Source organism: Ursus americanus, chromosome 27, assembly GCF_024610735.1.
Source record: "Ursus americanus isolate L20-20 chromosome 27, mUrsAme1.1.p, whole genome shotgun sequence".
In the NCBI taxonomy this organism is placed as follows: domain Eukaryota; kingdom Metazoa; phylum Chordata; class Mammalia; order Carnivora; family Ursidae; genus Ursus; species Ursus americanus.
This window is the reverse complement of record NC_142153.1, coordinates 3,889,213-3,902,427: the sequence shown is the minus strand read 5'-3', so window position 1 is coordinate 3,902,427 and position 13,215 is coordinate 3,889,213. Positions and strand designations below refer to the sequence as shown.

The 13,215-nt window shown below is 37.7% G+C and overlaps 1 protein-coding gene across 5 annotated transcripts in view; it reads left to right on the top strand.

Annotated features, from left to right (window-relative positions):
• The window catches only part of PSD3 (pleckstrin and Sec7 domain containing 3), a 701,003-nt gene that overhangs the window by 275,064 nt on the left and 412,724 nt on the right, over nucleotides 1-13,215 (top strand). For all 5 annotated transcript variants that reach the window (XM_087856333.1, XM_087856334.1, XM_045779175.2 and 2 more), the window contains 2 exons: nucleotides 8,128-9,211; nucleotides 10,379-10,774. In XM_087856333.1, the coding sequence (XP_087712459.1) occupies nucleotides 8,128-9,211; nucleotides 10,379-10,774 (1,480 nt within the window). The remainder of the gene's footprint in view (nucleotides 1-8,127; nucleotides 9,212-10,378; nucleotides 10,775-13,215) is intronic.

Below are 13,215 nucleotides of genomic sequence, written 5' to 3'. Positions count from 1 at the left end.
TAAATGAGATCATATAGTATTTGTCTTGATCTGTCTGACTTATTTCACTTAGCATAATGCCCTCAGGTTCTATCCATGTTACTGCAGATGGCAGGATTTCCTTCTTTTTTTATGACTGAATAATATTTCAGTGTGTGTGTGTATATGGGTGAGCACGTGCGTGATTTTCTTTATTCATTCATCCGTTGACGTACACTTGGGCTATTTGCGTGTCTTGGCTATTGTAAATAATGCTGCAGTGAACATGGGGGTGCCTGTCTTTTCAAATTAGTGTGTTTTCATTTTCTTTGGATAAATTCCCAGAAGTGGAATTGCTAGATCATATGATAGTACTATTTTTAATTTTTTGAGGTGCCACCATACTGTTTTCCATAGTGGCTGCACCGATTTACATTCCCACCAACAGTGCACAAGGGTTCCCTTTCTTCCACATCCTAACACTTGTTGTTCTTGTGTTTTTGATACTGGCCATTCTAAGAGGTATGCAGTGATATTGCGGTTTTGATTTGCATTTCCCTGATGATGAATGATGTTGAACATCTTTTCATTTACCTGTATGTATATCTGTATGTCTTATTTGAAAAAAAATGTCTTTTCAGAACTTCTCCCTGTTTTTAAATTAGATTTTTTTCTGCTATTGAGTTATATGAGTTCTTTATATATTTTGGATATTAACTGTTATCAGATATATGATTTTCAAGTATTTTCTCCCAATCAGTAGGGTGCCTTTTCATTTTATGGATGGTTTCCTTAGCCAAACAAAAAGCTTTTTAGTTTTATGTAGAAGGTTTTTTGTTTTTTTGTTTTTCTATTCCGTTTTGTTTTATTTCAGTCCTGTCCCTGTTTCCCAGAAGTGGATGGCTATTTAATATACAACCCAACGCACTCTTGAAATTGATCTTGTTAACAGTCAAAAGTATCCCATTTCTTTCTCAATATAGTAAGTTAAAAAAACATTAAAAAAATTACTGGGTTTAGTTCATCACAGGAAAAGCATCTTTACTAAACAACAGGAAAAAATTTGTTAGGGATCTGACCAAATATACAAAGTGGCAGATAAGATTCCTATTAGAAAAAGATGATTCGTAAAGGAATATAAATAGATACCCCCAAAGTATATGAAAAGCTCTTCTCTCTCCCCTCCTCTCCTTCCTACACACTTGACACTACATTTTCATTCCTTTAAGGGGAAAAATAAATGCAGGAGAGCTATGAACTCTTATTAATTCAGATTCTACTAGTGTGTGGTTTATATTTAGGTAAGTGCTAAAGTTCTTTTTTTATACCTTGCAAATCCCTTTGTCACAGATATGAAACCAAATTTGGGCAAGACTAATTCAGTAAGACTTTCTGGAAGAGAAATAGCTATTTCAATATTCACTTGGATTCTTACATTAGTAATAGATGGAGACTGACAAAGGTGAAGGAAAAGCTTTAACAAGATGTAAGAGCCCACGGCAGCTGGCACGGGCTGGGCAGCAGCTTTGTGGGGGCGTGTTCAAGTTAGAGGGGGCAGGGCAGAGGGCATGAGGTGATACTGGATGTGGATACTGGCTGGAGTGGGAGACGCAGGAGCCTTGCATCTTTGTTCTGTCCCTTCTGCCTTTGCCCAGGCTCACCCCGTGCTATTGCCAGTGGCCTGTCTTGTTACTCCTAAGTCTGTTTAGGCTCATTTCTCCCCTGTATATCCCTTCAGACGCTACCAGAATAAACTTTTCTAACATGCTAAACAGACTTTTCATGCTTTGGCAATATTCACTTTTGAATCCCCTGTGTTTAGTACACAGCAGGTAATTAATAAAAGTTTGTTGAATTTGAAGGAATTTTGGAAATGATAGGCATTTAATGAGAAGTATCTAATGGTCCTGTTTCAAAAGGGAGCAGAAAAAAAATCTTACAGTAAAAGAAGAATTCGGTCTTTAAAAAAAAAATCACCCTAATAAATAGTCCCAATTTTTAAAAATAAGGAACAAGTCAGAAATTCTAAATAAAAAGGTCAGGATTAATATCTTAAGAAGTTTTGTTTGTTGTTAAATACAGTTTAAGTGGTGACCTGAAATGTAAGCAGCAAAAATAAACTACTCTTGCATTCTAACAAAGAAATGCCTTATTTGAAAGGAAAGATTTGATGCTGTGCTGCGTCCTGTGATGAGCGCTTTAACCAAGAGCCATGTGATATTTAGGGCTATTTTTACTCAGAAGCTACAACTGGAAGATTTTTCATTCTTCATTGTGTCTGGTAATATTATTGCTGTCAGAAATAAAGGTCTGACAACTCAGAGGCCTTAGTTTTTCCCAGGAATTTACTCCTGAGAACAAAAGACTAGGAATCTAGTCCTGACTTGTAATTCTCGCATAATACATGGTTGAACATTGTTCCATTTACCGTGGTCAAGTCAGTTTGCCTCTCAGAACATTGATTTCTCTTGGTCTATGCTAGTCCTTATTTAGTTAAAAAGTAAACAAAACTTATTAGACTCATACTTATTAGAACAGTAAACTTAGAACAGGAGAACTGACTGGAATGGTAAAGCAAGCTATTTGTCACGCAGAGTTTTGGTTTTGTCCTTCCCCCTTTCGTCTCACTTTCTTTGACCAGTTTGTCAAGATATCACAAGCTGTTGCCCACAACGGAGCGATTTGCCATCTCCTTTATGTGCTGCATTTTAATGAAAAGTATTAAAAATAGGGTGGAGAGATTATTTAATTCCTTTGAGGCCTCTTTTCTTGATTTCTTTATGGTCACTTGTCTTTGGGCTCGTGTGCCAGTGTTTATTTTAGTGGGTGTTTTACAGATGGCAATTTAAACTGTTAGAGCAAAGTGGACTCCTGAATGATAAAGTGTAATTTTTCTTCCCTTTGTTGAATGGATTTCCCTATAGTATGTTAAATATATGTACGGCTTCAATGGTCACTATGGGCAGTTTTGTTAAAGCACTTCAGATAGGTTAAAAAATTGTAGCTTTCTGTAGCTTTAAAATACGAGCTAAGATCATGTCCACTTATTTCATGTTTTTGTACTATCTGTGCAGCTAAAATTCTCTTGACATCTGTAAGGGGAGAGGTGACTTCTTGCAAGGGCTAGTGATTAAGGGAAGACTTAATTAGAGAATTAGGTCTTGAAGGATGAAAACAATTTGGTCATTTAGAGATGGGAAGAAAAACTACGTCTTATGGGGAAAAGAGATTGAGCAGAGACAAAGGCATGTATATATAGTTCACTTTATTTCCAGTATATATTTGAGAGTACCTTTTCAAGGTATTCATGTGCTGTACCCCTCCTTCAGTTAGAGAAGTAGTAGTATAACATATTTGAAAAGAGTTGAGCAAGAGAAAGACAGTAGTTTGGGGAAGATAGATTGGGACTGGTTTATGGGTCCTGACTTCTAAATCAAGGAGTTTGGACTTCAGACTTTATTCTGTAGGCAGTGTGAAACTACTGAAAGCAACATAATTTTTGGTTTGGGAACAAAAGGGAAAATGAGGGTGCGCATTGGATAACGATTTCAGAAGATTTTTAAATTTTAGGGAAAAGATTGAAGACACACATGTTAGGGTACCTTACTACCAATAAACGTGGAGGGGTGGGGAGGAATGTAAAGCCTAGTAGAGGTAGACTAGAAAAGCTGATTTTTTTATTTGTTGTGTCATGTTGGTAGAGTACACCATTCAGTTGAGCCTGGTTTCTCACCTAACTATGTTAGGTGGCTGAAGTAATTCTTAAATCTCTTCAACCTTTGAAATTCTATATTCTTCTGTCCTTAAATTTTTGTAAAGGTATCTAGCTTAGAGAAATAATGAAAAGTATTTAAAATCTAAAGGAAATATTTCCTACGTGGACTAAGTACTTCTGTATGCATTTTAAGCCCTTTTACTGTGTTAAAGAAAGGAAAACGTCTTTTTGGATTATTCACTTTTTTCTTTCATTGCATATTAACAATAAATTTATAGCTTTAAAGTGGTGAAGAAACTGATAATGGAGAGAAAACTGTTAAGAGCTCAAAAAAAGTATAAACCGTGAAAAATGTTTTTAAAAAGTGTAAAAAGGATATAAACAGATGCCCATATAGGATATTTCCCAATTCATTTTGTGAAGCCAGCATTACCCTAATACCAAAGCCAGACGAAGGTAATACAAGACAACTGCAGACCAATATTGCTCACCAAAAATATGAGAAACCTGAATCTAGCAACATATAAAAGGATTATACACTCTGACCAAGTGAGATTTATTTCAGGGATGCAAGGTTGGTTCACTATATAAAAATCAATCAATGCAATATACCATGTTACTAGAAAAAAATATGAAATGCACATGAGCATCTCAGTTAACAGAGAAAAAGCATTTGACAGAATTTGACACCATTTCATGATAAAAACACATAACAAACTAGGAATAGAAGGGATCTTCTTCAGCCTGATAGAAGGCATTTGTGAAAAATCCACAGCTAACATTATACTTAATGGTAAGAGACTGAAAGCTTTCTCCTAAGTTTAGGAACAAGACAAGGTTGTCTGCTCTTACCACCACCACTACTACTGCTTCTTGCTTCTTGCTTCTTGCTTCTTGCTTCTTGCTGCTGCTGCTGCTGCTGCTGCTGCTGCTTCTTCTTCCTTTAAGATTTTTATTTATTTATTTGAGAGAGAGACAGCACGAGCAGGGGCGGTGAGGGGAGGGGCAAAGGGAGAAGCAGACTCCCTACTGAGTAGGGAGTCTGATTTGGAGCTCAGTCCCAGGACCCTGAGATCATGACCTGAGCTGAAGGCAGCTGCTTAACTGACTGAGCCACCCAGGTACCCCTGCTCTTAACACTGCTAATCAACGTTGTACTAGGGGTTTACCCAGGTAGTTAGGCAAGAAAAAGAAATAAAAGGTGTCCAGATAAGAAAGAAAAAGTGAAACTATTTATTTTCATAGATGACATGATTTTGTATGTAGGAAAACCTGAGAAATCCACAGAAAATCTATTAGAACCTCTAAGTTCAGCAAGGTTGCAGGATATAAATTCAATGTACAGTAACCAGTTGTATTTCTCTATGCTATCAATGAATAATCTGAAAATGCAATTTTAAAATGACAGTTCTACTTATAACACTATCAAAAAGAATAAACTAAGAGGGATAAATTTAACAAAAGTAATGCAGAATTTGTACATTATAAAATTATAAAAAATTACTAAGAGAAATTAAAGAAAATTAAATAAATGGAAAGACAGCCTGTGGCATAGATCAAAAGATGTACTAGTAGTATTGTTAAGATACTCTACAGATTCACCCAAGGCTCTCACAATTTCAGCTGTCTGACAAGCTGATCCTAAAATTCATATAGGAAATGCAAGGGGCCCAGAGTAGTCAAACAACTTGGAAAAGGATGAACAAAGTAGGACTCACACTTCCTGATTTTACTTTCTACAGAGTTATAATCAAGATGGTGTAATACCAGCTACAAGATAGGCCTCTAGCTCAATGGAATAGAATTGAGAGTCCAGAAGTAAACCTTTACTCTTGGTCAGTTGATTTTCTACAAGGGTATCAACACAGTTCAGTGGGGGTGGGAATAGTTTTTTCAACAGAAAGTGTTGGGACAACTGGATATCCACATGAAAAATGAAGTTGGAACTCTGCCTCACACCATATACAAAAATTAACACAGAATGGATCAGAGATCTATCTAAATGTGAAAGCTGACTCTGTAAAACTCTTGGGAGAAGACATAGGAATAAATTTTTGTGATCTTGGACAATAATTTGTTTGGACATATAACATTTGGGCATATAACTCCAAAAGCACAAGCAACAACAACAAAAAAGTAGATAAGTTGGATTTTATCAAAATTAAAAGCCTTTGTGCTTCAAAAGACACTATCAACTAAGGGAAAAGACAGCCCACAGAATGGGAGAAAATACTTGCAAAGTATATATCTGATAAAGAAATCCTGTCAAGGATATATATAGAACTCTTACAACTCAAAAATAAAAAGACAAGTAACTGAATTATAAAATGGGTGAAGGGTCTGAACAGATATGTCTCTAAAGAAAATGGACAAATGACCAATTTATATATGACAAGATGCTCAATATCAGTTACTAGAGAAATGCAGATCAAAACCACAGTGAGATACATTTCATTCCCACCAGGACAGCTAGAATTAAATAAAGATGGGCAATAATGATACTCTCAGACTTTGCTGGTAGGAGTGTAAAATGGTGCAGTGTCTCAAACACTAAACATAGAGTAACCATGAGACCCAGAAATGGCACTCATAGGTGTATATCCAAGAAAATTGAAAATAAATATAGACACAAAAACTTGTACACAAATGTTTATTATTCCTAATAGCCAAAAAGTAGAAACAACACAAATGTCCATCAACTGATGAATGGACAAAGAAACTATGGTATATCCATACAGTGAAATATTGTTTGGCAATAAAAAGAAATAAAGTTCTGATACATGCCACAGTGTGGATAAACCTTGGAAGCATTGTGCTAAGTGAAAAAAGCCAGACACAAAATACCACATATTATATGATTCCATTTTTATGACCTGTCCAGAATACACAAATCTTTAGAGACAGAAAGTAGATTGCTCATTACCAGGGGCTGAGGAGACAGGGCAATGAGGAGTGACAGCTGATGGATATGTGTTTTTTTGGGTAGGTGGTGAAATGTTCTGGAATTAGATGCTGGTAATGGTATAATTTAGTGAGCATATTACAAACCACTGAATCTTCAAAGAGGAAAAAATGTCAATATGCCACCCTAGTAAGAGGGATCTTATTGTTTTTAATTCTCTTTGTTTCAAATTCAGGATTTGAAGACATGCTCTCTCTTCAGATTTCAGCAAGCCAAATTCTCATAGGACTGTTTTATGAAGGTATTATAAGTACTGCCATCACAGAGAAGTGCTTGTTGGATTCCATCCATACCTTATTCAAATTTAATTTTAAAAATGTATTTCAAATTATTTTAAAAATGGAATATTAGCTAGTATACACTCTCAGATATATAACTATTCATCGTATTTTGCATACTGTGGGATACCATATGTTAATTATGTTGATTCCAAATTAACCTCATTTTGTGCATGCCTTGGAATCAAGTCTTTCATGTCATTTTAGTGTATATATTCAGATATTTATCTAATATTTCACTAAGTAGGTAGGTAGAAGTTCACAGTGCTTTAAAAATAACAACACAACAACAAATGTCCTCTTTCATAAAGTTGTCAAAGTGGGTACACTACATTTCTAGTGTAGATGAGGATTTTCTTGATACAAAGCAACCAAAACCAAATTCAGAAGGAAATTGGATTATCAGAGCTGATAGAACTGTAACTGTTATCTATAAACTCCCAATTTAAATTTTTCTTCATCAGAACGTTTTCGTTGTTCTCACTGACTACCATTTTAATAAGAAAATATTGTAAATTTGGTTCATTGCAGTAAATATATACTAATTATTGTTTTTACTTCATATATTGGGGTTCTGCATAACATACCATTTAAATTTTATGCAGCTGGGATCCTCGAAATTTTTTTTAACACATTAAGTATCCTATTCCATTTTGACTTCACTCTCATTCTCCAAGGATGTTCTGAAAGCCTTTTTTCCCCATAGAAATCCGATACTGAAGGGGGGGGAGGCTTCCAGCTGAAAAAGTATTTATTGACTTTAAATAGATCATATCTGTTTCGGAGATTGCACTGTACAAATGCTGTTGGCTGGATCATAAGGCTATTTGTTTTTATGCCCAATATAAATATTCTAGTTACTACTTCATGAGTATAGTATATGGAAAATGATCCGTATTTTATTTTAATCTCTTTTTGCATATGCAGCAACAGGGTTGCATGTGTGGGACTTTATCAAAAGCAGGGTGAAATATGGTATGTATCATTAGATGCCTCCTTCTGTACTAAAACCTTTATCCTCATGTAAGCTAAGTGGAAAGGACCACTGGCAAAGTTATGAGAAGAATGTGTTGCAGGGTGGCTGAGGGGCAGGAGACAGTGAAAGAATCAAATAAGGATTACTGAGTACCTGACACGTGTGGTGGTTATTTATTAATACACACTGGAACCTGTTGTTCAAAACAAGTTATGTGTCCATTTTGTTCTGTTCGCAGGTGATCATGGAGGAAGCACTTTACTCCCACCGAATGTCACAAATGAATTTCCAGAATATGGGACCATGGAGGAAAGTGGAGAAGGCCCAAGAACTTCTCTTGGGTTTGATGCAGAGTCTCTGCCAGGCGGCCCACAAGGGCAGCAGGGGGTCCAGCTTCTTGATGGCCACCACTCTGGGCCTGACAGTGTTACAGAAGGACCAAAAGATGTCAGAGAGTCCCTCTCTCAAAGTCACCTCAAGGAACAAAGTTTACAACCTATTGACTCTTTGATTTCAACTCTGAAAGCCACAGAAGCCAGAATAGCTTCAGGAACATTGCAGGCTACAAAGGTACTGGACAAAGATGCTATTTCTAGGTTTTCAGTTCCGCGGGTGGAGAAGGAGCCGGACACTGCCCCTCATAAAACAAAGAGACAGAGAGCCAACCAATTATTTCCTACTGGCCAAGCAAAAGGACCAGATACACCTCTTTCAGCTGAAGCTACGAATGAGGAGAATTCTCATTTAAGCATCCAGAAGGGTCTGACTGTACTGTTAACTGGAGAAGCTCAGGCAGAGCTTTCCAAGATAACCGATAATGGTACAAAGGGGGCTCTTCATGTGCGGGAGCCAGCTTGTCCAGGGTCCTCCCTGGGGAGCCCAGCAGCGACCCATACGTCTGTGGGCAGTGTTGGTTTTTTGAGGGAGAGAAGGTCTGATCAAGGTAGCTCCACAGGACGCCCCAGCCGGGTCAAACACGTGGAGTTTCAAGGGGTGGAAATCTTGTGGACAGGAGGGGAGAAAAGAGAGACACGTCACCCTGTGGATTTTGAGATCCCATTGGAAAGGACGACCTCTCCTGAAAGCAGAGAGTTTTCCAAACTGCCAAGCCATATCATCTCATCTGCTGGTGTGTATAATTCAGTTGGTTTAACTGAGAATGTTTGGGATGAAACCTGGAGCGCTTCATCAGAGAAGCCAGGCACTAGCTCAGGGACGTTTTCCCCTCTGCCTCTTATTGACAGTGGAGAGGATGAAGTCTTCCTCAAGGAAAACAAAGGACATCCTGAGAAGAAACCAGAACTGGAGAGAGATAAGGAAAGGTGAGCTCCCATAGTCATCCTGCTCTCTGTGATGCCTGGTACACATTATAGGAAACTGTTAACCTCTGCTTGGCGATGAGAACTCAACACAGTGTCCGGGGCTTCCTCGTCGGAACTCCCATTTTATTCCATAAGCAGTGAGAAGCTATTTAGAGATATAAACCCAGAATACTGTTTGGTACATGGTAGACCTTTGTAATTTAAAAACAACAGAGACAACTGTATTGTTGATAGGGAGTCCTCATAACACCTAGGAATATGGATACTTATGAGGTAGTTTTCTTTCTATATTTATTGTATTCCTATTTATAGGAATCTGAGGCTCAGAGGTTAAGTAAAGTTTTCTAAAGTGACATAGCTGGTAATTGGGACATCCAGCACTCAGCTCCAGGGTTTTCTAACTCTTGACCTCTTGCTTTTACTGAGTTTTAAAATTTTTATTTAGTTATCCTAATGTTCATTTTTAATATTTGAACAAAATGTTGCATACTAATTAGTTGGTGCTCCACCCATATATATTAAATTGTAAGCTGTTTATAGATTTTCACTCTTTTGGTTAGCCTTGAAATTAACATGTTTGTTGCCTTTAAAGAAAACTTTAATAAAGATCATTCACAGTCTCTCTGATTTTGGGCTTGAAATCTCTGCAGTGCTGCCTTGTTGTCAGCAGGGGGCGGCCCTTGGATTCTAATGTATTCATCCTCTTGAGGGCCTTTGGTCTTGTTTAAATCAGAAAGTGTTAATAGACTGATGAAAGTTTAGTGTATTTTTACTCCGTTAAGTTTACACAATATATTTATCTGTGTCTGTTAAAATTGAGAATGACAGTAGCTGTTAATACTTTGAATTATTATTTGGAGTTTAGTTGGTTAAAATGAAAATTTAGTATTTTATTCAAATACTCATTAGACCAGATATAGTCACATACTGGGAAACTATTTGAGAGTATATAAATTATTTAGAGGGTAGTGTATCACATGTATGCCAAGAGGCTTGTCAACCCGAGTAAGTTTCTGTGATACCTTCCTTTCCAAACATATTAAAATGTAAGCCCAAAGAATATACTTGTTAGCTTTAAGAATATTATCTTTTTTATATGGTAGAAGGGGAAAAATAAAAAGAATATTAACCTAATTTTGAAATTCTTTATTCGTATTTCCTTTCCAGGATTCTTGAGCAAGAAGAGAACTTTAGGGGAGGAGATGACGACATCCTTGGGCCTGGGTATGCAGAGGACTCCACTGATGTATACAGCTCCCAGTTCGAAACCATTTTGGACAACACTTCCCTATACTACAGTGCTGAGTCCTTGGAAACATTATATTCAGAACCTGATAGCTACTTTAGCTTTGAAATGCCCCTCACTCCAATGATACAGCAGCGCATTAAAGAAGGCAGTCAGTTCCTGGAGAGGACATCGGTGGCGGGACAGCCAGACGTCCTGAGCATCTCAGCAGATGGTGGAATAGTGATGGGCTATTCTGGTGGGATCACCAACGGGCTGAATGACACCAGTGACTCCATCTACATGAAAGGCACACCGGAGATTGCTTTCTGGGGAAGGTACTAGCTCTATTCTCATTAATGTCATGTGGTGGTTTTTGTATCATTTTCTCTTTGGGAGATCTGAGTGTAGAATATATCTAAGCAGCATTTGGCCAGTTTCTGTGGCTATAAGTGCATGATGGGAATAGAAAGTAATTTAGGTGCTTGGGGCAGGCAGAGTACACCTTAGCAGTTTGTCAAATTGGCAAGCTGTGTTATTGTATTTGGTGATATTTCCTGGATTACCATATGTAAATTGGATCTGGAGCAAATATTTGTGGGTGAGGAGTAGGTGTTGGCTCCCTTGGTGCAGCTTTGGTAGCAGTGGTGTGGTGCTGTGAAAAGAACACTGAGAGGTGTTGACTTTAGTTTTGGCACTGATATGGGTGGATGACTTGAAGTGGGTTGTTTGACTAGGCCAGAAGTTCCTTCATTGCAAATTGAGGGTGTTGGGTTAGATGGTCACCAGAGTCTCTTGCAGGCCTTTGCTCTGCGAGGTCCTGTTCTGTCAGGCATTCTTCCTGTTCCTGAGGTGGTGGGGGAAGGATCTGATTATATGAATGCTTGATAGAACCAATACTTGGTCAAGGCTATAAATATTTCCTCTCTCTACTTTAGGATTTAAGTCTTTCTGGGAGATAAGATGACAAACTACATTGTTTGTATGTGGCATATCTGTCATTAGGTGATTCCCTATTTATGGATTATCCAGCATTTTATTTCTTCTTGCTCATCATCCCCAGGTCATTCACCTGTCCTTTAGCATCTTTATCAATGGGCAGGGAATACTAAACTTAAAATGATTTTGTGAATTTAGTTTTGATATAATTTTCCTGAGTCAAAGTATGTCAGTGTGTGTGTATTGGGAAAAATGGAGGGGAGGTTAAATGGGGATAAACTATTTTAAAGCTGTATAAAAAAGTGTCAGTGCTTTTTTTATGTCAGTATTCACGTTACAGGTTTTCAGTGAACCTCTCTTTGTGATCAGTCCATCTTATGTTGAGCGTTTTCTAGATTTCATTGGATGAGCACATTCAAGACTGGCACGTTAAAGCATTGTAGCTATGCACGTCCACGTGAAGTGGACCATGGGTGTTGATTGTCTTCTCCCAAAGAGAAAATGATACAATGATATATTTCTAATATATCTATATTAGAAATTAGATATATATTTCTAATATATCACTAGTGGGATATATTAGAAAACACCAGTCTCAAAAGCAGAAGACCTTGGTCTGAAATACTTGGCCAAGCCACTTATTTTCTCTGATACCCACTTTATTTATTGGCAAAATGGGGTTAATAATATCCAGTATGCTATGTGGCTATATTAAAGAGTTCATATAGATTTAAAGCAACTAGCATAGTGCCTGGTACAAAATAGGAGCTTGAGTAAAGCTGTTGTGACTCAGAATTGGTTTGGCTGCTAAGTCCACATTGAGACTTCCCGTATCTCTTAGAGGGGCCGTGTCCCTGAGACGGAGGGTGTCTCTGGAGGGGATCTTTGAGGGGAAGGTGTTTCTGAGGAGGGTGGTCCTCCCCTCAAAGGGGGGGACCTTTTTGCTTTACTCTTTTGTCCTTTAGTTTCACCATCACCTCTGATAACGAAGTTGTGATAAAATGCAATAGTATAGGCATGCAGATAATTTTATTAAAATTTCAGTCCAACTTTCTGGGGTGAGTTGAAGTTGTTTAAATTATAGGCCCAAAAAATAGGTTGGGGAGCTGAGGGGTTTTGTGGCTGAGAGGCTTTGTTGTAGAAGTTACAAGAAGGGTAAGTAACAAAAAGAAGAGGTGAACGTCAGCAAGTCAGATCAGGAAGGAATTAGGTGAAAGGTTTATCAAATACACGTATGGTCTGCTTACTTAGAATAGGAAGTAGTCATCATTGGGGCCAGCGTGGGTGCCAGTCATTATTAGTAGGGCAGAGTTAGATAGTTAAGAAAGAATATCAAGGTAGGTTACAGTATTTTAGCATCTCAGATTTAGGTAGCATGGAGTATACTGAAGTAGACTCAGGCCATGTCAAGACAAAGCTTCATTTACCTGCATTGTAAAGCCATGAGATCTTGGCCAGTAGTAAGACAAACCAAGAAACAGACTGTTAACTATAGAGAACAATCTGATGGTTACCAGAGGGGAGGTGGGTGGAGGGATGGGTGAGATGGGGAATAAGGAGTGCAACAGCATTTTCATAACAACCCCCCCCCAACACTAAGTGTTAATACCATGCACAGGAATGCAGGAAGGACTATCCTTTTGTCTGTTGCACACAGTTTATTTAACAATATAATTGATAGAAGAAATGAGTTGGTGCTTTACCATTCTATACAGTGGTTGAGTCTTCTTGAATTTTCTTATATATAGTAATTCTAATGCTTGCATGATTTACACTAGAATTGCTTTTCCTCATTTCAAGTTTGATATAGAAGAAAAGAATGCTTCTTCTCTATTAACAT